At 37.6% G+C, this 25,374-nt stretch overlaps 1 protein-coding gene across 2 annotated transcripts in view; it reads right to left on the minus strand.

Annotated features, from left to right (window-relative positions):
• LOC140171229 (nuclear factor NF-kappa-B p105 subunit-like) overlaps nt 1-25,374 on the minus strand; it is an 85,701-nt gene that overhangs the window by 48,826 nt on the left and 11,501 nt on the right. For both annotated transcript variants that reach the window (XM_072194449.1, XM_072194448.1), the window contains exons 5-16: nt 23,256-23,533; nt 18,361-18,560; nt 16,664-16,802; nt 15,542-15,679; nt 12,240-12,407; nt 11,227-11,637; nt 9,988-10,134; nt 9,556-9,706; nt 8,234-8,348; nt 7,525-7,747; nt 6,703-6,791; nt 6,139-6,507 (exon numbers count right to left, since the gene is read on the minus strand). In XM_072194449.1, the coding sequence (XP_072050550.1) occupies nt 6,139-6,507; nt 6,703-6,791; nt 7,525-7,747; nt 8,234-8,348; nt 9,556-9,706; nt 9,988-10,134; nt 11,227-11,637; nt 12,240-12,407; nt 15,542-15,679; nt 16,664-16,802; nt 18,361-18,560; nt 23,256-23,533 (2,428 nt within the window). The remainder of the gene's footprint in view (nt 1-6,138; nt 6,508-6,702; nt 6,792-7,524; nt 7,748-8,233; nt 8,349-9,555; nt 9,707-9,987; nt 10,135-11,226; nt 11,638-12,239; nt 12,408-15,541; nt 15,680-16,663; nt 16,803-18,360; nt 18,561-23,255; nt 23,534-25,374) is intronic.

Here is a 25,374-nt window from a genome sequence, read left to right on the forward strand (position 1 = left end):
CCAATTATGGCCCCAGATTTTTAAGGCTAGGGGCCCAGAGGCCCAAATGTTAAAACAAAGGGCCGGCCGTTTCTCAGCAAATAAAGTAGCTACAGGGCTCAGATTTGGTACACAGATAGGTTTTCAGTATAGGGTGATGGAACAGCCATTAAAGGGACACTCCGTTTTGGGATTAAAGGAGTATTCAGATTTTTTGATTTTTTTTTGATTTTTTTTGTATGGAACATGTTTGTTGCATTATTTAAGGAGGAGCGCCCTCAAGCGTTTACACAGCAAATGCAATTAAAGGAGTATTATTTGATTTTTAATTAATTAATTAATTTTAATTTTTTTTTTGTTGGTATACTGATAGCCCTTTTAGAATATGGGGTGTCAGTGGGTGTTAGGGTGATGGAACAGCCATTAAAGGGACACTCCATTTTGGGATTAAAGGGGTATTCAAATTTTTGATTTTTTTTTTTTTTTTTTTTTTTTTGATTTTTTTGTATGGAACATGTTTGTTGCATTATTTAAGGAGGAGCGCCCTCAAGCGTTTACACAGCAAATGCAATTAAAGGGCTATTATTTGATTTTTAATTAATTAATTTTAATTTTTTTCGTTGGTATACTGATAGCCCTTTTAGAATATGGGGTGTCAGGGGGTGTTAGGTGACGGAACAGCCATTAAAGGGACACTCCGTTTTGGGATTAAAGGGATATTCAGATTTTTGGATTTTTTTTTTGGATTTTTTTTTGTATGGAACATGTTTGTTGCATTATTTAAGGAGGAGCGCCCTCAAGCGTTTACACAGCAAATGCAATTAAAGGGGTATTATTTGATTTTTAATTAATTAATTTAATTTTTTTCGTTGGTATACTGATAGCCCTTTTAGAATATGGGGTGTCATGATGGATTAAGAGTGTCATGGTGGGTTAAGGGGGTTAGGGTGGGAAACACAGGCATAGATATTCGTGTTTGGTCAAACACAACTGTGCCATCTAGTTAGTCATCTCCTTCTTCTCCTTTTCCAGACCCTTTATATTGACAAGCATATCTGAAAAACTACAAGGGCCCAAGGGCTTATATTTGGTACACTTAATGGCCCCACCTCGTAGATGTGCCTTTTGCCCATCTTGACCCCAGAGGTCAAAGGGCACGGGCCCCAGGGGCCCAAATGTAAAAATACCAATCATGCCGTTTCTCATCAAATAAAGCAGCCTCTTGGCACTGAGTTGGTAGACTGATAGCCCTAGGGGTACTCTAAATTTACAAGTGTTCATGGTCCCATATGTCTTATATTACGGGCCCCAGGGCCCCAAATGTTAAAATAAGGGGCAACAGATTGACAAGGCTAGCTCTAAAACTACAAGGGCACTAGGACTCATATGTGGCACAAGTGTGGGCCCTAATTTGTAGATTGGCCTTTGCTTATTTTGGCCCCAGATATTTAAGGCTAGGGGCCCCAGAGGCCCAAATGTTAAAACAAAGGGCCGGTCGTTTCTTAGCAAATAAAGTAGCTACAAGGCTCAGATTTGAAACGCTAATAGGTCTTTAGCATTATATTATTATATGAATATAAAAGCCCCATATATCATATAATATGGGCCCCAGGGCCCCAGGGCCCCAAACGGTAAAACAAAGGGCCGGTCGTTACTCGGTAAATAAAGCAGCTACAATGCCCTGCGTTGGTATACTGATAGGTCTTTTAGTATTAAACATATTACGGGGTGTCAGGATGGGTAAAGGGTGCCATGATGTGTTAAGGGGGGGGGGGGGTAGGGGAAATCACAGACATAGATATTCGTGTTTGCTCAAACACAACAGTGTCATCTAGTTAGTCTTCTCCTTCTTCTTCTCCTTCTTCTTCTTCTCCTTCTCACACTTCATAATGACAGGGCTATCTCCAAAACTATAAGGGCCCTGGGGTTCATACTTGGCACACTTAATGGCCCCACCCCAAAGATGTGCCTTTTAGGGGTCAAGGTCATGTCAAGGTCATCTAAGTATATATTGTTGGATTGTCATCATATTTGGTGGATGTGATCACAATCGAATGCCGAAAAGGGTCAAGGTCATGTCAAGGTCATCCGAGTATAGTTTATTGGATTATCATCAAACTTGGTGGATGAGATCACCATCGAGTGCCAATTATGTTCAAGGTCATGTCAAGGTCATCAGGGCAAAAATTGTTGGATTGTCATCAAACTTGGTTGATGAGATCACCATCGAGTGCGAAAATGGTCAAGGTCATATCAAGGTCATCCGAGTATAGATTATTGGATTGCCACCAAACTTGGTGCATGGGATCACCATTGAATGCCAAAAATGGTCAAGGTCATATCAAGGTCATCAGAGTAAAGATTATTGGATTGCCACCAAACTTGGTACATGGGATCATAATCGAATCTGAAAAATGGTCAAGGTCATGTCAAGGTCATCAAAGTAAAGATTGTTAGATTGTATCCAAACCTGGTGAAGGTGATCACAATCGAGTGCCGATAATGGTCAAGGTCGTGTCAAGGTCATCTGAGCATAGATTGTTGAATTGCCACCAAACTTGGTGGATGATATCACCATCGAGTGCCAATAATGGTCAAGGTGATGTCAAGGTCATTGGAGGTTAGGGTGGGAATCACAGGCATATATATTCGTGTTTGCTCAAACACAACAGTGCCATCTAGTTAGTCTTCTCCTTCTTCTCCTTCTTCTCCTTTTCCTCCTCACCCTTCACATTAACAGGGCTAGCTCCAAAACTACAAGGGCCCCAGGGCTCATACTTGGTACACTTAATGCCCCCACCCCAAAGATGTGCCTTTTAGGGGTCAAGGTCATGTCAAGGTCATCTAAGTAGATATTGTTGGATTGTCATCATATTTGGTGGATGTGATCACAATCGAATGCCGAAAAGGGTCAAGGTCATGTCAAGGTCATCCGAGTATAGTTGCTTGGATTATCATCAAACTTGGTGGATGAGATCACCATCGAGTGCCGAAAATGGTCAAGGTCATATCAAGGTCATTCGAGTATAGATTATTGGATTGGCACCAAACTTGGTGCATGGGATCACCATCGAATGCCAAAATGGTCAAGGTCATATCAAGGTCATCAGAGTAAAGATTATTGGATTGCTACCAAACTTGGTGCATGGGATCATAATCGAATGCCAAAAATGGTCAAGGTCATGTCAAGGTCATCAGGGTAAAGATTGTTAGATTGTAACCAAACTTGGTGAATGAGATCACCGTCAAGCGCCAATATTTGTCAAGGTCATGTCAAGGTCATCCGAGTATAGATTGCTGGATTATCACCAAACTTGGTGAATGAGATCACCATCGGCGCCAATATTGGTCAAGGTCATGCCAAGGTCATCAGAGTAAAGATTGTTAGATTGTAACCAAACTTGGTGAATGAGATCATCGTCAAGTGCCAATATTTGTCAAGGTCATGTCAAGGTCATCCGAGTATAGATTGTTGGATTGTCACCAAACTTGGTGCATGGGATCAACATCGTATGCCTAAACATGTCAAGGTCAACAGAGTAAAGATTGTTGGATTGTAACCAAACTTGGTGGATGATATCACCATCGAGTGCCAATAATGGTCAAGGTCATGTCAAGGTCATTGGGGGTTAGGGTGGGAATCACAGGCATATATATTCGTGTTTGCTCAAACACAACAGTGCCATCTAGTTTGGTTTCTTCTCCTTCTTCTTCTCCTCCTCCTTCTCCTTCTCCATCAAACACATCATTCTGTCAAGGCTAGCGCTAAAACTACAAAGGCCCTGGGGCCCATATGTGGTACACTTATGGGCCCTACCCAGAAAGTGCCTTTTGCCCATCTTGGCCCCAGGGGTCAAGGTCACGAGCCCCAGGGGCCCAAATGTGAAAATACAAAGCACACCGTTTCTCATCAAATGAAGCAGCCTCAGGGCCCTCAGTTGGTACACTGATAGCCCTAGGGGCACTCTATATTACAAATATACAAGAGCCCCATATGTTATATATTATGGGCCCCAGGGGCCCAAATGTTACAATATGGTGCAACAGATTGACAAGCCTAGCTCTAAAAGTACAAGATCACTAGGGCTCATACATGGCATATGTATGGGCCCTAAGTTGTAGATGTGCCTTTTGCCCGTTTTGGCCCCAGATTTACAAGGCTAGGGGCCCCAGGGGCCAAAAATGTTAAAACAAAGGGCCGGCCGTTTCTCAGCAAATAAAGTAGCTACAGGGTTCAGATTTGGTACACAGGTAGGTCTTTAGTATTATATTGTCAAATGTATGTATAACCCCCATACGTCACATAATATGGGCCCCAAGGCCCCAAACGCTCAAACATAGGGCCGGCCGTTACTCAGTAAATAAAGCAGCTACAATGCTCAGCTTGAGTTTACTGATAGCACTTGAGAATTATACTTCAACATTATGTACATGAGCCTCATAAGTAAAAAAATATGGGCCCCAGGGCCCCACATGTTAAAACAAAGGGCCGGCCGTTTCTCATCAATTAAAGCAGCTTTAGGGCTCAGAGTTTGTACACAGATTGCACCTGAGAATTACATTGTTATATGTACATATGAGCCCCATATACCACATAATATGGGCCCCAGGGCCCCAAATGCTAAAACATAGGGCCAGCCATTACTCAGTAAATAAAGCAGCTACATGGTTCAGATTTGGTACACAGATAGGTCTTTAGTATTATAACGTTATATGTACATATAATCCCCATATGTCACATAATATGGGCCCCAGGGCCCCAAACGCTAAAACATAGGGCCGGCCGTTACTCAGTAAATAAAGCAGCTACAATGCCCAGCTTGAGTCTACTGATAGCACTTGAGAATCATACTTTAACATATGTACATGAGCCCCATAAGTCATATATATTGGGCCCCAGGGCCCCAAATGTTAAAACAAAGGGGCCGGCCGTTTCTCATCAAAGAAAGCAGCTTCCGTGCTCAGAATATGTACACAGATAGCACCTGAGAAGTATATTGTTACTAACACCCACACACCCATCCACCCCACACACGTAGGACTAAACAGACAGATCGTATTATCATAATTGGAAATACCAGCGTGAAGCGTTAAGGCTGTTCCAGTTAAATTACATACCCATTGGCTGTTCCATTTAATTTACATACTCCCTCTGAAATGGCCTCCAAAAGGCTGTTCCGTATAATTTACATACTCCCTCTGAAATGGCTGTTCCATTTAATTTACATACTCCCTCTGGAATAGTTTCCCTGAATCATATTGCATAGCCTCACTGTGAGTAAGAGAGACTATTGTTCCATTTAATTTACATACTCCCTCTGAAATGTCCCCAAATAAGGCTGTTCCGTTTAATTTACATACTCCCTCTGAAATGGCTGTTCCATCTAATTTACATACTCCCTCTGGAAAAGGGGACTTTTTACAATTTCTTTATTTTAAGTGCTACGATAGTGCAACCTACATTCAATTAAAGCTTGTGACTTGGACTTTCACTTTTTACACATTTTCTGCCCAATTGGGCTTAACTTTTTACAATTTCTTTATTTTAAGTCCTCAGCAAATAAGGACTGTAAGTTTGGGTACACCGATAACATGCGGGTATAGCCCGTATTTGTGTACAAATATATAGCCTTCTAGTTATTGTTGGTCCCTCATTCAGGTTTACAAATAGTTGTGCGATTGCACAATCCACAAGGAAATATTTACATATCCAGGCTGGCTGGATGGGCCAGTTATGAACCACAGGAAGTGGTCCAATCTTGGCCATTGGGCCAGTTGATAAAAGATAATTATAAGCCAGGTGATCTGGAGTCCAGACCAAGGGGTTCTGGTATACAAACTGCTGTACACACTAGTATAATGATGACCTTTTCTTTGTGTGAAAATTGGAAGAGATAGATGGGTCACTTTTTTCAAAAGATAATCAAATTTGTCTTGAAATTTATCCAATTATGTGAATTTTGACCTGAAATTTCCTGTAACATACAAAAATTGTGAGAACAATTGTCATATTTGTGTTAAGTGCACATGGTCCATGTCTGGGCCTCAAGTATAAAAATGGGTCCCATTTATGGGGAAATGGGTATAGATTTATTTGTAGAATCTTCTTGACAAGTCCTTCCTCAAATTCAATATTATTTCCCCCCAAAAGTATCTTACCCTATCACTCTTAGCAAGATCCAATGGTGTTTTGCCTGAAAGATCTTCCTCCTCCTCATCTTTCTCCTGTTTCATCTCTTCATCCGCGTTGTCCTCCTGCTTTTCTCCTTCCTCACTCTTTTCTCCTTCTTCCTCTTCAGAGGTCACATCACCAAAGTCATAATTCTCACAGTGAATGTCAGCTCCAGCAGCTATGAGTAATGATGCTACAGCTACATAGTCCAAACTGCTTGCAATGTGTAATGGGGTGTCACCAGCAAAGTTGATAGCATGAATGTCAGCTTCAGCATCAGTTATGAGGTAACCAAGGATGGAGAAGTTGGACCTCTGTACAGCATGGTGGAGGCAGGTGCGACCACTGTTACCATCCTGAAAATGAATAATGAATGGATCAATCAACCTATCAATCAAGTGGAAGACAAAATTTACCATGAGTATAAATGTACAATGATTCAATTAATCACTGCATGATCTGAACCCAGCAACTGTAAATCAACTGATGAAAAATTCTATTGAATTCCAGACTGACACACACTTTATAGTCATGAATCCGATGCTACCTACCGGGACATTGACATCTGCACCAAACTTGACCAACATCTTCAGATTTTTCAAGTCATCTTTCTTGATTGACAGGTGTGCTGCTGTAAATCCTGCAAATGGAAACAACATAATAAAAAATCATATGAAATTTATCATTTTTGGTTAAAAAATAAGCTACTCAGCAGACAGCATATTATTCTATCTTCTTCTCTCTTTAGCTCTCTATAATACTTCACATACAAACACATCATACACATACATGCACACCCCCACACTCTCTTACATTAGCATTACACTACTTCCAAAGACTCCAACAGTACAATACACCAACACAAGGAGGACCTTCTTGTGCACAACAAGCACTACCCATGCATTCTCGAAACACAAGTCCTCAGAAAACAGAAAAAATAATCTATACCCTTCTTCATCCTCTATTCGCCCTTTGCACGGATCCGCCATCTTGCTACCAAAACGAGGTCCTCCCTGCAAATGCATGCGGAAAAAAGTGTATTTTTGTTTCTCGCGCTTTTCTAGCAACACGCCGGAAGCTTTTTGCGAAGTGTGCGGGACAATCAAAGCACGTGTTTGACAGGTGTCGGCTGTACGCACATGCACTTTGCGGGTAGAATCTCATTTTGAGATGACCGTGCCATCACAGTGAATACCTAACATCCTATGTGTTAACATTGTGCAGACTTGTTCAGGACTAATTTTTTGAGGACTTGAAATGAAAATACACTGATAGACAGATGACTTAAGGTCCACAGGAATATGTCTAATGCATCCCTACACATGCAACCCACATACACACACTCCTCTACATAGTGAACGCATTTTCTTTACCATCCAAGTTTCTGGCATTCAGATCGGCTTTGATGATATCACATGCTGCTTTAGCAATGGGTCCACGACACAACACTTGAGTTATCTCTGTTAAGCTTTCCTCTGCTGCGATATGTAACGGCATATTGCCATTGCCATCAATCATATTTGGGTCTGCACCACATCGCAGTAACAGGTCTACCATTCTGGATTGGTCTGTGATCACTGCAAGGTGCAATGGAGTCTATGGGAAGAAGTGATTTCAAAAATAGAAGGGAAAATGTCATATGAACACAAGTATTATTAATTCACTTATATTTGAGTCATGTTATTGTTCATTGCATTCAAGACTACATGCCAATAATGTACCCCTCTATATATTCTTTTTCCATCCTTAAGATCCACTCGGAAAATAGGCATTTGTTTCAAACATAACAGGAACTTGTCCAAAATTGAAACTTGTACAACTAATACTGTATTCTGACATGTATTGGCTTAGCATGGTTTCTTGCGTGTACATATGCGGCATGTTGATTGCGCGCGTGAAAGTATGTAAACGCACCAAGTAACGCTAAGCTAGTGCCGGTGACTCGAGGTAGATATATAGACTATAGACCATAACATGCTATCAATATTGCATTCATGAAAAGGACACCTGAATGTACACCATTCAGTTGATAATTTTGAAAACACTAAATTCACAACAAAAACATTGATTCTTTTCGCTTACCTGTTTTATTTTGTTGTACTGGTTGACAATCTTCTGTTTTGGAATGCTGATAATGACACTAAGTAAGGCAAATGCTACATCATACTTTTTGTGGATGATGGCAAGGTGTAAAGCTCTGTGACAGGAAGAAATAAAATCAAACACATTTATTTGACCAAGTCTCACAGTTACTTTTAGTCTGTATTGAACCATATGGACTCTCTTGATCATGAGGTTTCAGACACAAGTGTTCTGACACTCTGTCACTGAAACTATTACAACTAATTAAAGAGATCGGGATATTACAGTTGGAATTCCATACACTCCTATGGAAGCCATGGTCTTAATTAGACACACAGGGGGTGTAGATTTCAAATGAAGTCAGCCATTCAGGTAATCCCATTTGAAATTCACACTCCCTGTGTAGAAGATTAAGGTCATCTTCCATATGGAGTGTATAGATTTCAACTAGATTAGCCCACCCAAAGAGCTTCCTATTCATATGTTTGCATGTCGTGCATGAAGGTCAAAATAGTAATTTTGCCAGGCTCCTTGTAAACTCTGATTTAAAGTGTGTGCTTGTTTGCAATCTGTGTGTAATGCATTGTGCCTATAGCACAGGAAAAGTGTTATATGCAAACCTTTGTAATGCACAAGCTTAAAGAGGCCAATTGATTTTTGATTTTGGGTTTTGCTGAAAAAGATACACTAATAGACCTGAGCACAAGAAGACCGTAAGTCCACTTGGCCCCTCAACATGTATATACTAATTAAAGTTACGTGTAGTTTCTAAGGGTTTTATGTTTAATACATGTTCCAGGGTGAAAATATCATGAAAGGTGCATGTGAAAGATTTCTTTTGGCCCCTGAACATGTATAAAACATTACCAAACTATACAAAACTATACGCAACTTGAGCGTATACATGTTGAGGGGCCAAGTGGACTTACGGTCTTCTTGCGCTCATTTGCTCTCCATGCATGACAACCCAATATGGCTGATTTACCATAGCATTATGCATACGGCTCTTGGGGTATAATCTCTTTGATCACACCACATCGGACACATTAAACAGACTTAAAACTGGTAAGATCACAAGTAATTACCATTATATTCAATAAAAAGTTATCAAATGCTAAACTATTATGCCCCTTTCAAACAGCCAATCAAAACCTATAACTTTTCGTGTTTTTCAAACATTTTTAATTAAGTGCATCACATGGACTTGATGTATTTTGCACTTTATCAAAGTACTTTCCACTGCAATCATCCATATACTCTATTTGCAACAGAAAATAAAACCGGATTCAAATGTAGTAAAAGCAACAAATACTCCAACTTACGTATCTCCACTATCATCTTCGACAGCAGTGAGATGGCGCTGTACAGCAAGTAACATCTTGATATCACCTGTTTTAGCATAGTCTCTCATTGCATTAGATGTTCTTTCAGCCAGTCGCCATGCCAACGAGTCATACTCCAGATCAAACGCATCTATGTTAAATATAGTAATTTTGATAATGCTGATAATTATGAAATATATCACAGATAACAAGCTTGAAAATCTGAAAAATTATGAAAAATTTCATAAATATTTCTGCTTTTTCCAACAAATTTCAGTCAAAATCCATCTTTATCCCCAAAACACATGCTTGTAACTTGCATACTGCTAAAAATCCCAAACACACAATCTGGGATGGTCACGCCTTTAGAAAAGTTTTTTTGTCTTGAAACAAGTCAAAATTGATTTATTTGACCTATATATACAAGCTTACCTGTTTGATTTCCAGAATCCTGCAGCTCTATCTTTGGCAAATCTTTCTTGAACTCTTCCTCACCTATGTTGGTCACTGTTTCTTGTCCTATGAACTTAGCCCAGTGCCTCTTTTTCTCTCTTTCTTTATATTCTTCAGAATCTGAATCTGTTAAGAAATATCATTACCTTTGGTTTAATCTTTTGTATACAGACACATGGATTACCACCAGGGATAGAATACATTTTTAGTGATCTGATCTCGTAAAATCTGATCTGATCTCGCAACTGCGCATATGTAGACATCGATATCTGGTATATCAAAATGGGATAGCAATTCAGTCTCCTAATCTGTCTCGCCTCAAGTTGAGAGTAACGCCATGTTGGATTTCCCTGTGGCAGATTTGAATCGCACACGCTAACCTAATCCTGTGGGCTGTATGCACACACGTGCTGGTGATGCGACTGCATAAACACACTAATTTGAATCTGCCACTGCGAAATCCAACATGGTGTTACTCTCAGCTTGAGACGAGACACACTTCTGTATGAGCACTCATCCATTGTGGATCTAATAAAGTATTACTTGACTTGACTTGACTTGACTTGACTTGAATTGACTTGACTTGACTTGAATTGACTTGACTTGACTTGACTTGAATTGACTTGACTTGACTTGAATTGACTTGAATTGACTTGACTTGACTTGAATTGACTTGAATTGACTTGACTTGACTTGAATTGACTTGACTTGACTTGACTTGAATTGAATTGACTTGACTTGACTTGACTTGAATTGAATTGACTTGACTTGACTTGACTTGACTTGACTTGACTTGACTTGACTTGACTTGACTTGACTTGACTTGACTTGACTTGAATTGAATTGACTTGACTTGACTTGACTTGACTTGACTTGAATTGAATTGACTTGAATTGACTTGACTTGACTTGACTTGACTTGACTTGACTTGACTTGAATTGACTTGACTTGAATTGACTTGACTTGACTTGACTTGACTTGACTTGACTTGACTTGAATTGACTTGACTTGAATTGACTTGAATTGACTTGACTTGACTTAAAGGGTGACAATGTAATGCATCTTCATCAAATACCTCAGTAAATATTTCAAGACAATTGTCTGAAGTACTATAAAGACTTTCTTAATTATATGCATAACTAAGCACAAGTCAACTGTTTACTCAATAAATAACAAATACGCAGATAGACAATCAACCACAAACAGAACTCAACTCACCAATTGGAGCTGAATCTATTTCCAAACTTCCTTGTTGAACAACAGCTGCAGAGTCGGTTTCCAAATCATCTTCCTCCTCCTCTACCGGTGCTGAATCCACCTGTAATTCTCCCTCCTCCTTCACACCTACTACCTTGGTAACCTGTGGCACCACCCTATCCTCTTTACTACCAGCATCTGTTGCACTTGGCATCATTCCTCCAATACCACGAGGCTGCAGGTTCGGGCCAGGTCTTGGCTGGTAGAGACTACTGGCACTTAGTTGTTGCTGTTGCTGTTGTTGCTGCTGCTGTAGTTGTTGTTGTTGTTGCTGCTGCTGTAGCTGTTGAGGTGCTTGTTGCCGCTGTTGGAGTTGGTGACGAATCTGTTGTTGTTGAAGTTGAATTTGTTGCTGCATTTGCTGGCTTTGACCTGTATAACAGCAAGTAACGAAACTAGTTAGAATTTGGTCATTCGCCAACATATTATACAGGCTACATCAAACTCACTGTTACCCATCAGTTTCTAGTGATTAGGCAAAAAAAAAAAAAAGGGTTTGTCTCAAAGCTCACGAGAAATTTAAAAAAAATGCGAAATGAGATTTTTTTTTTTTTTTTTTTTTTATTCCCGACTTTTTTCATGGTATTTTGAGAAAAAAGTCTGATTTTCGCCGATTTTTTTGGAAAAAACTAAAAAAAAAAAATTGAAATAAAAAAAATGTCCGCATTTCTTTTTTGTCAAATCGGGTGATTTTACAAATGCGCGCGCAAGCTTTGAGACAAACCTTTTTTTTTTGGCCTTATGGACAAGACTGCCACATCCAATTACAACATAAGATCCACCTTATCACTTAACTTGTAGCTTAATGCAAAGGCAGATCCAGAAGGGTTGCATGGGAGCACTGCTTGTTGGTAGTTCTTTAATAACAAGTATGAAATCTGCATCAACAGCTAATTCAAACAAAAATTTGCTTGTGGTGCCTCATGAGTCCCTACGAGCTGATCATAGTATAGTTGTAGTTAGCCCATACTTACTTAAAGCATTTGTTTGCACTTGGACCTGGGGTTGAATTCCTTGTGGTTGAATTCCTTGTGGGTGAATTCCTGGCACGTTTCCAGCAGTGACTGGTAAGGATTGGAAGCTGGTTGCTGCTTGTTGGAAGTTAAAACTTCCTGGCACCGAGGTACTGGGGAAGCTGAATGCTGTATAGGTGGAAGATTCAAAGAATTGTTGGTTTGCAATGGAATTCAACATTTTATGCATGGGAGTATGAGTCATGGTTACAAGCATCCCTTTGGTTGTCATGTCTACCCTGCCATATTCTTTGGGAGGGTTGGAACTGCTGCTGTGGGGTGACAATTTCTCCCTTGGACCTGCATCCCTTCAATCTTCAACTCACCCTGCATGGTATAATGATGTAGCATATGTGTACATCCATTTCAAAAGGACGCACTTGTCGGCTGCTACGTATTATGTGTCTCTTTTTACATGATAGCTAGGAATAAATTACAGACTTGTGGAGGTCACTTCAAATCATAACTATGTGGCTTAGGAATGTTCTCTATATTCCTAAACCATATGTGACTTGGGGATCATTTGAAATGACCTCAAATTTTCCGTACTTGAGATGAGTCTAGTATTTATAACTATGTAGCAGCCATCAAGTGAATTCTTTTAATATGGATGTACACATATATAGCCACCTGTTACTCGCAATAGACAATACTCTTTCTTACCCTTAGTAGGGGGGTGATCTCGAACCAAAGTTTTAAAATACTTGTGAAAATCATTGTAGTGACTTGGTGTGAGTAGGAAAATGGCCTTTATTTCGTTCAATTCGGGCATTTTACCCCCTGGACATGGCTTCTTAAGTTTTCCCGTTTTTGCCCATTTTAGTGCATTGTAATATATAGGCTTAGTATTGTTAGGCTTACATGTTAGCTAATAAAAGTTTATGGGTGGCTTCAAAACTCAACCGCTGGTTGACCGGCAGTTAGTAGCAGTTGAACCGCATTCCATATTGTTTAGAACAATACAAACCGGATCTAACCGGATATAGAACCGGGCTGGACTGGCGAGTAGCCGGCGGATGTGTTTTGAAGCTCTCCCTATAAAGTATGTGATTTAACTTGTAATAATAATTAATATTTAATAATTAATATAATATCAATAATGATAATTGTTTTCAGTGCTCTCATACTAATAAATAGCAAGAATCACTGATGTTATTGATGGAATATTCAGAGATATTTTTTTATGGTAGGGGTTGGTTGCATAATAAGCACAATAAGTTTAGCCAAAATGCGGCGGGAAAACATTTTGACTCCCTAATCCAACTCCTTACACGAGAGTATTATTTAACATTTCCTAATTGAAGAAAATCAGTGTAGGGAATCATTGATAGTCGGCAAATATGTCCTGATTTTGCCTCCCCCCCCCCCCAAATAAAAAGATTAGAAATAAAACAAAAAATGTCCAGCGGGGCTGGGGTGGATGCAAGCAGAATAAACAACCCCATCTCTTTTTTCTGAAAATAGCCACATCTCTTAAAGGCCATCACAAGAAAGTCATGAATATGCAATTAAAGCAGATCCCTATTGCCAACTTAGGAACTTGTATATTTGTAGCCCAATGTCACAGTATAGCACCCAGTTTTAGTTAATGGGCTCGAAATATTGCAATTAAGATTGTTTGTTTCAAATGTGGAACATAAAATACCCAATCCTAATATTTATGGTGGAGACTTGATCCAAGATGCCGAAAATGTTCCTTATCAGGGATGGTGCAATCATGTGTACCCCTGGGTGGTCAATTCCCAGAATGGTCTGCCAAAAATCACTTGCCTACCCCCCTTTTTGCCAAAAAATATTTGCTCCCCCCTTAGATGTGACAAAAATCCTTCCCCCACTTGACTTGCCCAAAACAAAAAAATCTTTGCCCCCCCCCCCCTTCTACACATGCATGATTTTGGGGAACCCAAGTTTAAAACCTTAGATTGTATTGAGCAGGAAATTTTTGCATATTTGAACATTTTTCCTACACCTTTTAGAACCATGAGAACATAATATAGAAACGGTGCCCAAATTATCTGTACCAAAATCGGTTGCCGCTCCAACCTCTTTCTTAGACCTGCCAAAATTGCTTGTCCCCCATTCAACCTGCCAAAAATGTTCCCTTTTGTTTTGGCCTGCCAAAAAATTCATTGCCCCCCCCCCACACACACCCCAACCCACACAATTGACCCTGGGGTACACATAAATATTGCACCACCCTTTTTTCCGTGTGGTGCAAAAAAAGCATTGCAAACCACTTTCCATGCGTTTATGCGTATTGGTGCAACCCACAAATATAACATCTATATTATGACGTCATTGTGATGTCAAGTGGGAACGTTGGATCTTTCTGTTTTTGATATCAAAAGAATGAAAATACTTTCCGATATACATTGATACCATTTTGTAAAAAATTTAATGACAAGTAATGTTACAAAAATAACAATGAAATAATATGGTTTACCTTGTTGTAATTGGCCATATATGGCCTATGCTGAAACATGCAAAAAAGCTCGATATCTTCAGACCCCATGTCCAGGGGGTAAAATAACCGAATCGGATTAATCAAAAGGCATTTTCCCGCTAACACAATGCCACTACAACTATTTCCACAAGTTTTGAAAAAATACCTCACAAAGTGGTTCAGAGATCACCCCCCTACCCTTAGGCACCCTTAGCAAAAAAAAAAATAGGCACCCTTAGCAAAAAAAAATCCCAGATGGGATGTAGACTGTCGTACATTCCCAACTACTTGGTGTTGCTGGTTTGTTTGGAAAGACAACACTTTTAATATCTAGGGGAGGAAACATTTTTGAGACAAGAAATTGACTGATCTTCTCCAAATGGGAAATACGTCCAGCCATTACACTAATTCTTCTAAACATAACAAGCCTACTTTGTACTTCATGGCATGCATATCGCTGATCTGATATTCTGCTATTTTTGAAATTCAAAGAAAAAACCTACAATTTCCCCATTTGTGCACATATAAATTTTGTTTGTCTTGAATCTGATTCTGCCACATTGCATGCACTAAATTAGTCTATATTCTCTTGCTACATTTATTGATCCTAGTGTTATAAATACATACTAGACTCTGAGCAAACACACATTCTGATTGGAAACAAGTACTTTCAATGTTTACTCGAGCGCTTTTAAAATATTTTAAAGTGAGATAAAAAAAAAGCCAATTTCTGAAATAATATTTGAATACAATTCACTATTTTATGATGAAATATGCACATCCTATTCAATTCTATGAAACAAGGAAATGTAAGCCGTACGTTGACTACCACTAGTGTTGCCACGGAAACCACTACTACTTCCCGCTCCACTGTTAGTGCCAAAACCACGTCCACTACCAAAATGATCTTGGAAGTGTGGCAATGGCTTCTTTCTCTTTCTTTGGATGAACTCACGATCTGTAAAAAAATAAATTAATGTTATCTATAATTCAAAGCCTCCGAGGATGAGAATAATATTCTTTAAAAGTTCAATTCAAGGTATTTGTGATACCATGCAAAAAAGCTGTGCATTATCTTATAACTGGCATGTCATTTCTCTACTCTTTATCTCAAAGCACTATTTGGTTTAATTGTAACAAAACTATAAATAAACAATTCCTGGAGTAAGGTTTCATGACGTATTCTAGCACCGGTTCATTCATCTTTGAATATGTTTATGTTTACGTGCATAGATGGGCCATGAATGCTACAGTGTCGACACTCGACAGCCTCTAAATAATTCTTTTTTCCCTGAAATGAATCACGTCCTAATACTCTGCTGGTGAGCGACAGGCGATTGGTATTTCACCAATAAGATAACTCACCTTTCCGAACGCAAGAAAAGGAGTCCTATCTGATTGAGTAAATCACATTATTATCGTACAATTTAAAAACATTTCGGTGAAAATGCAGTTAAATATATGTATTTAAAGAAAACAGCAATCACAGCTGAGTGTATTGAATTTCCAGTTAGTGTATTGATAACAAAACCTGCATTTTACCTGACAACAAATCAAATTTTCTTGTAATGGCAATTAACGCCATATGGGGTACTGAGCATGCGCAGATCGTATAAACGTGTATGAATGGAAACGCTGCAGTATCTCATATCGTGTAAGTGATATGCTTAGCCTGAGTCGCTCGGCCTATCTCGAACAAAATCGCCATGCGTAGCTTTTAAAGAACGAGTGGATTCACAGCAATTTTTGGCACAAAGATATAGGGATGATGACGCTTTGTGCTATGCAAAACTTGGGCTGTGCAAAATGAATATTGTATAGCAGTTTTTGCTACACAAAAAATGTTGCGAGTCGAGCACTGCTATACATCAAGCTAGAAAAATACCTTTCTTGTCTTTTGGTACACAAACAATTATATTAGGCAAACAAATCCAAATCTTACCATGTTCCTTGGGGTAATATGTGAATGGTTTGGGGTCACTGGTATCACCATCTGTCCGCCTCTTCAGCTGAACCTGGACATACTTCTGCTTGTCAATATTGGGATTATGATATGGTGGTGTTTTGAACACAATGGCATACTGAAATATAAAATAGAAGAGGTACATATTGTGCAATATAGTTTTAAAAAGAAATATGTTATTATGTTGATTTGGTTATAATTCAAGCAAATTCGGTGAATTTTTGCCTTAATGCTAGAGCGAGGATTTCCACAAAGCTGAGATCGAGACAAGTGTATTTGTGCATGTTGTGAACTAAAGTGAATTCAGACCATAGTTTGCACTACATGGTTAGTTTTCCATCAGGCCAGCCCTGGGCAAGGAGTGGGCATGATACATAATACAAAATTACATTGCATTGCAATGCGATTAATATATATATGATGCGATCAAGCAAAATCAGTCGGAACTTGGAAATATTAAATTTTCAGTTTCTTATAGGATACTAAAAAGCATTTACAAATCTGGATTTTGCAGAAAACCCCATTAAAATTGAACAAACAGTTCCAAAGATATGAGCAATCAAAGAGTTTCCAAAACAAAAGGAAATATTTCCTTTGTATGGCTATATCTCAAAATCAATATTTAAGAGTTCTGACTGATTGTGCTTGATCGCATCACATATATCCCCATTTAAGCTTGTCCTCCCGAGGGAATTCCCCATAATCATAATACAATAAGCACATATTATATATTAAAATACTCCAGTTTCTGTTCGAAAAGGGAAATAAAATTATCCCCTGCTGATCTCCTATTGATATAGTTGTAAACCAGGGTGTGATAAGTGTGACACAGGTTCCATAATAATATCATAAAATAACATTTTGATATAAGTTGCATTTAATACCCAATGTGATTTATCATTAGGGGTGGGTCTGGCCAGCTGGGGAGTGAAAAAAAATTGGGCAATTAAAATGTTTTGCAAAATCCTCTTGCAGTACAAGTGCGATGTGAAGCGTATGCAGGGTTTTATGTCCTTTTTCATAGACAAATCCAACCATGCATTAGGTATGAATGGTTGTAAAGACTGCACAAAAAGTAACGCAGCTGTTATAAATACGCCTATAGCGTCACAATTAATCATTGTGTTCACAATATTTCAACATAAGGATGATTTATTCATGCACATTTTGATACCCCATTTGTCCAATTTTGTTCAATATTAACAACACAGCAGTATTTGTAAAGCGAAATACCTGAATTTAAAAGTTGCAGCTATTTGTAATGATTTAAATTTCAGCGCGAAGATAATGGAGGGTTTTACGTGCCACAATACTTGCATAATAACCATTTATCGTTGTAAACTGCAACTTTTAAATTCGGGTAATTTTCTTCAAAGGCACATTGTTAATATTGAACAACATTTGACAAATGGGGTATCAAAATGCCCGTAAATAAATCATCCTTCTTTCTATGCAGAAATATTGTGGAAACATTTATTAGTTCTGAAGCTATACACATGTAGGTGTATTTATAACAGCTGTGTTACTTTTTGTGCAGATTTTAGAATTGATCTACATATACTTCTCCCTTTGACATCTTAAAACTAATCAAGAGTGTCCTCCAACATAGGCCTCACCCATTGACTAAATTTATTATTGCAGTCAGTATCTTCCCTCAAATATACACTCATCCTTACCTGTCTGTGTACATCAGTGGGGCCAAAATCAGCATACGCCTCCCAGGTGAGATTGCCTTCACTATTCATCTCAAAGAACCGCACCTGTATGTCTTCTTTCTGCACTTTGTCACATAAAAGGTAGACTTCATCACCTCCTGATGCACAGCCAGAACTTTTGTCCATCCTGCAGATCTTCAGAGTGGCTGCATTTGGTGCTTCTGTATTGGTATAATTTGATAAACAAAATGGATCGCTAAAACATCTGTGCCCAAATACCAATTACATGTGATTTTCAGAGTAATGATCTTAATACTGTTGATGTGATCTCTCTTAAGCATACATGTATCTGGGTAAGAGAGAGCATGTTCACACTCTGTATCATTCTCTAGACCAAACTTGGATTAGAGAGATCCCAAAACTAGGAAGTACATGTAAGACTGCAACTTTTCGCAATGGAAATGGAATGAACACATATATGCGACATGATCAAGGGGAATGAGTCACATGTCGGCCCGGGTCGAAAATGAGTTTTACACATGTTTCTAAAGAGGACATTTAGAGCTTTCAGAACCTGAAAACCCCATGTTGATATGACTTTTCTTTGTAAAGTTACGTTAATTTATCAATCGCTGAAAACAATATAAAACAAAAGAATTTTAACACTTTCTTTGCCAATATCTCAAAATCAATAATAGCGACATCCGACTCATTTCCCTTGATCGTGTCACATATAGGCAGCTCCATTTGAATTTCATACATCCTCTGAGAAAGATTCAACCTGAATCAAATCCACACAGAGGGAAGGCGAGTTTCAAATAGAGTTGGCTAATGTGCTAATTCCATTTGAAATTCATAGTCCCCAAAATCTTACACAGGGATGGACTTTAAATGGATTGGAAGATATCTATGAATTCTCAATTATTTCTGTAAAGTTAAACCACATTTTAATTACATCATTGCAATATGGCCGTGTGTCTTAAGTTGGGAACCTTTTGCGTGACACCAACAAAATTCAAGAAATTTACGCCTTTTTTGATTCAAACGTTTGCTTCGCAAGAACTAAACATCTCACCCTATTAAAAGTATACATATTTTTGAAGCTTTTGCTCCAAGGAATTCAAAAATGACATTATTTTCTTGATAGGGGCAAGGGTTAAGAAGTTACAAGTACAAATATTGGTGATTTTTCCATAAAAAGTGTATGACTCAAAAAATTTGGTCCACTGATGAGATACATCCTAGAGTAAAATCTATGCCAGAATTGGATTATTCAAGGTAAGAGCATTCTAAATATGTATAGTTTTACAGGTATCCCTATAAAGGTAATCGTGATACATGAGGATGAAAATTACCTTCATAAAATTTGCTGTAAAAATCGTCACATTGTTATTTCAGCATAACGTGTTTAGGAAAATCATGTCCAGAGTGCTTTCTGGTTATACACACATGCTCTCTAAACATCAAAAATACAAGGCATAACTATGAGCCTGTCTAACATGCTTTAATCCTCAGTTTTTACCCATCTTGTTTTAATATCCTAGCTGAATCAAAGCGCAGTCACGATAATGAACACAAAATGTCTTCATGGTCTGCATTTTGAAGAACACAATAATTTGCTTTTTTCTTGCTCTGTGAAAGGTCAATACCAACACAATATTGTACAATATTTTGCTTTGGTATATGGCTGGTCTTTCATCTACTTTCAAACACCCTTCTCTTGTAGTCACTTGATAAATGAGTGAAATTCCATAGCTGTGGAGTTGCTGCTTCCTGGCTTGATGTGCAATTGACATTTTTAATGTATGATTATAGTCAGAATGAACAAAAGCTACCTCATTGACTGTAATAATGCCTTCTGATGCAACTTTTAAACAAGTGGTAATCATATGAATCACTTGATGGTTCAATGGCAATTACTGATCCTTGGCAATAATGTTTGCCATTTCTTCAGTTTCAATGACACTTTTTTGTTGGTGCTTTTAGATGTAGAAGACTTTTGATCTTTGCTGGTGTCTGATTCTGCTGAACCTTACAAGCATGAAAATCAGTTTATAAACATGCCATACAATAACATGACAGCTCTCTGACATTCAGTTATCCATCACATTTAACAAATGCTACAGAGCGGAGCTTCCGAGTGTTTGGAACTGTTTGGCCCTTCACAATTAATTCTTAGTTTCCTGTTTCATGGTTGAAAATCAGGGATGAGGTGACTTTAATTATTAATTATTAATTATCTTTTATTTTCTTTATTTTAAAATAAGTGGTCGCAACCTACATCAAGCCATTTTGACAAGGAGCATGCATTTAATTATTTTACTACTATGTTTGATTTTATACATAAGTAATGGTACAATTAGGTTCTATGTTTATTCATCATTATAGATGATATGATCACAGTCAGAAAGTAGCAAATGGTAGTCATTAAAAGTTATTTTTAAAGAGAAAATCCAAAATATAAATAAAATAATTAAATATTTTGCAATTCTCTACTTTGGACGCGGGCGGGAAACAGGAAACTAAGAATCAATTGTAATTGGAATATGGGCCATTACCTTTAGTTCTTGACACTGTGTCAACTCTGTTCCTGGACTTTGATTATGATAATTAAATTATCAGTTACATTTTAAACAATGTTGCATTTTATTTTTAATATTATTAATTGCTTAAGGGATCTAAAATGAGCGTTTATTGCGTTTCGACAGTATTTTTTGTAGAACATGAGAGCACCTCAGACCTATCGAATTGCATTCTGAATACGAAGCATGTCTTTCTGATATCAAATAATTTTCATTTTTTGAAAATCAAAATATAATACAAATTTTATGACAAAATATAAAAATTTTATATTTTTCGAATTTTTGATATATAACAGTCCTCGAGTAAATTATATAAATCTAATGATATATTCTTAAAGTGTATGTAGCAGGGAGGAAAAGCCGACGATCAATTGAAAATTTTGACCTTTCATATTGAAGATATGGATTTTTTTCCCAAAAGACCTATTTTTTTTTGGTGTTTTGGGAAAAAATCCATATCTTCAATAATGAAGGTCAAAATTTTCAATTGATCGTCGGGCTTTTCATCCCACCTACATACACTTTAAGTATAAATCATCAGATTTATAAAGTTTACTTCAAGTACTGTTAAATATCAAAAATATCAATTTTAATGATTTGCCATAAAATGTGTATTAAATTGCGAATTTCAAAAATCAAAATTATTTGATATCAGAATGACATTCTTCGTATTCAGAATGCAATTCGATATGTCTGATGTGCTCTGATGTCCCAAAATAAATACTGTCCAAACGCTCATACCCCAGCCCTTAACAATAATAGCATAAATGAGATGGAGTATTAATGTTTGACCTGTAGGACAATGTAGTTTTTTCAAAGTACCGTAGTTCATACAATTTCTAATGATCAGACTCGTTTTTGATGGCAAAATTATTTTAGCCTTTGCTAATTAACAACTCGTTAAGTGTCATTAATCTAATAATTTAGAACATTACAGGCCAACAATTTGTTTAATTCTTTATTAATTACTTGCTTCTAAAATACAGCATTAATGAGGGGTGGATATTTGACTTCTATCACAGTGGTTCAAACTCCCAACACAATTTCTGAATGTCAGAGCTTTTGTCGCATCATCGTTTTACTCTTAATTAGCAGCTCGTTAAGTGTCATTAATCTGTATAATTAAAGTAAAATTCATAAAATATTACAGCAGAACTATTAATAAGTCCATTCAAATACATCTATTAACCACACAATATTAAATTACTAAAAATTTCAAGTGGATCATAGTGTGTACCTATAAAAATTCATTTTTCCCATAGAGATTACATTGTACCGTGTCCGAAGATCCGTGTCTGTGATCCTCCCACTTTGCACTTCGTTAACTTATTGGTCCGTAAAATTAATTAGCAATGTCAGATTACTTATCTTTTGGTATCATGTTCAAGCAGAATAAATTAGCTTTCAAATGAATGTAAACTTGAAGGATTATGATGCTGTCTTCATAGTTTAATTAAAGAGAAAAGTTGAAATTTTCAGTCAAAGTGTCACACCTCCCACTTTTCCAGGGTCCCAAGTCAAGACACACGGCCATATACAAACTAAACTTTTATAACTTAACTACAGTCTGTCCACATAGAAATACAAAGTAAATAGACCTCGGAAACTGGAGGTTTGAGAATAATTATTTCAGTGCAATGCTTCTTTGGCACATGAACTGCTGCGCGATTTGTACTTGCCGAGCACACCACACTCTTTACGTGTCGTGTCGCATTCGCGTGTGATGCAAAGCATCGACCCCCAATGCCACATATTTGGTTTGTACTTCTATGTGGACAGACTGTACAGCCTTCATTATATAGATGAGGTGAACGGTGACGTCACATGTTTACATTCAGAACGCCCTCTATTGATTCCCAAAGGGCAAAATAATAAACATTATATCTATGGCAAAACACATAAAATCTTTTCAAAACCCAACTTTCAAAACATTTGTTGTTTTAATTTAGTGATATTATGTAGCTTGTGGCACCTGTAATCATGTTTGACAACAATTTTGGTATTATTTGCTTTGAAACCAAAAGTTAATGAAAAACAAACTTTCTCCAAACTATAGATACAGTCCTTTGCCTGGCTGTTGTCCATCTCAGACCAACAGAGAGCGCACCAAATGTACACAAATGTCACCTCATCTTATGTATACCTTTTTTCGAATCAGTAATTTTGATCTCTAATGTAAAGATGAGAATTTCAGAAAGGAAATAATGCAAGTAAAGGAATCCAACTAGCATCCCTGCCAAAATTAACGGTTTTTGACAAAATCTCAAAATTTGATTATACTTTACTGATTCAATGAAGGTATACAGACTATATAAGCTTATCATATGAACTTACTGCAATCATATACAGGTACCGATATGACAGGCATCAAAGTCCTGGTGTAGTTGCCCCCTTCATCTGGCAAGTATGCAGTGAAACACAATCTTACTACCGACAGGTCCATGTTCTTAGCTGACTCTGCTACGGCCTTATCTACTTCCTTTTCAGTATCTTTGCCCCCTGAATTGCCTCCCATCATTGTGTTGTAGACATTACGATGTTCTAGCATGCGTGTTTTGAGAACTTTTTTGACGTCTTTTCGTGTCACATGAAGAATACCAAGGTTTGGAAAGCTGCATTTGGTAAGATAAAATATTTACTGCGAATATTAGTTGAATTCATTTATGTGGTCATTGTTGCATAAAATATGATTCAACCCTTTTCCTTTGTTGGTCCCAAAGTAGACGCTCCTCATCTCATTGAACGATTACATTGGCTACCTTCAAAAATGAATTCTTTTCAAAGTTTTACTATATGTGTATAAGGCTTTACATGATGAAGCCCCTGAATATATTTCTAATTTGCTTGAATACTATGTTCAACACCATAATCTCTGCTAATCAAACTAGTGACTCTCCCCTCTCCCCGACTCGTCATTCCAAGAGCCATTTCAGTCACTGGTGACAGCTATTTTAATGCTTTTTTGCCTAACATTCCTAGAACTGTTTACACACTTCAAAAATATTTTGAAGTGCTCATTTGTTCAACTAAGTTTATTTATTTATTTATTTATTTATTTGTAACATTTGGTCGAAGCCAGGCTAAGCCCAATTGTGCTCAGAGGCTACTAAATTCAAGGGTTGCCATCCGGATATGACGGGACAGGGATATGAGAAAAGGTCAGATTTTAGATGCAGGAGGAAAACTTGAGCACCCAGAGAAAAACCTGTGAGAAGGGGCATGGATCGGAAACCAAACTCACATGTGGCACCTCAGGGAATTGAACCCCGCCCACAGTGATGAGAAGCGAGTGAGAAGACCACTGTACTAACCCGCCCTCCCTCCGAGTTAATATGCATTTTGTTCTTTAATTATACAGCCATGAGCTCTATAATACTTTGCATTAGTTTTACGCTATGGTACTTACATTGAATAGCATCCTCAAATGACTAATTTATTTATTTATTCTGTCATTATTTATTTGGTACAATTACCAAACTGGGTAAACCATGCATGCTTATATAGAGCTGTATATGGTACAACTTGCTAGACTTGAGTCCAATCTTTGTTTACAGAATTTAGGGTTAGAGTTTATGGTTTGGGTAGGGCAGTCTTGTAATTAATGAGACTAGTAAGTTGCACCCTATTCAGTAATTTATTCAGCTCAATTTATTTAACTTATTTAATATTCAAATTACAAATTCATGGCCTGAATTAATTATAACATGCTTTTCATGGATTATTAGTATCATTATATCAGCACCAGCAGCATAGTCAGCTCTTAATTGTGAAAATGAGGGACAAAAATAACAAATGACTCAAAACACCAAGTTATTTGAAGAGTGAACATGAGCAAAAATGCTGTGTTTAGATGCTACTAAATTGCATTTGTGTTTGTGAAAGTGGGTCATATCATGTGATAAACATTTCTGTGAATGCCTGAATGAACTTATTTTTTTTAAATAACTTCCTTGTTTTGAGCACGCAGTATGGTTACTGCTTACATTTATCTCCCAAGAGCCATGTGTGTGCAAGACTGCAAGGAAATACTATTCAGTATGCAGCCCAAAAAATTATCCAGTCCTTCTTGAAAAGAGCTAATATATATATATTTGTATAAATGCCTATTTTGAAATGCAACAGTTACAGAGGTGTACCCTAGCTTGACATAATATATGACCTTTTTCCTGCCATACTGAAGTCTTATGAAGCAGGCTTCACCCCATGAGAACTACCTGCTGATTGGCCAATATGAATATGGTGTCCAATTTTGAACCAATCAAGGAGGGTATTAATAAGATCATCTAATCTGCAAATGCAAGTTTGAAAATAAATAATTTAAAGCCTAGTCATAATTGGCAATTGAAATGAGCATTTCAAATTATCAACCAATCAGAAATGCTGTTAGATGACCAGTAGTGTCCAGGGGTTAATTAAAGGCAAATTCATAGATTTCCTAGGGTGGTCGATTGAA

Source organism: Amphiura filiformis, chromosome 15 (genome assembly GCF_039555335.1).
Source record: "Amphiura filiformis chromosome 15, Afil_fr2py, whole genome shotgun sequence".
Taxonomy (NCBI): domain Eukaryota; kingdom Metazoa; phylum Echinodermata; class Ophiuroidea; order Amphilepidida; family Amphiuridae; genus Amphiura; species Amphiura filiformis.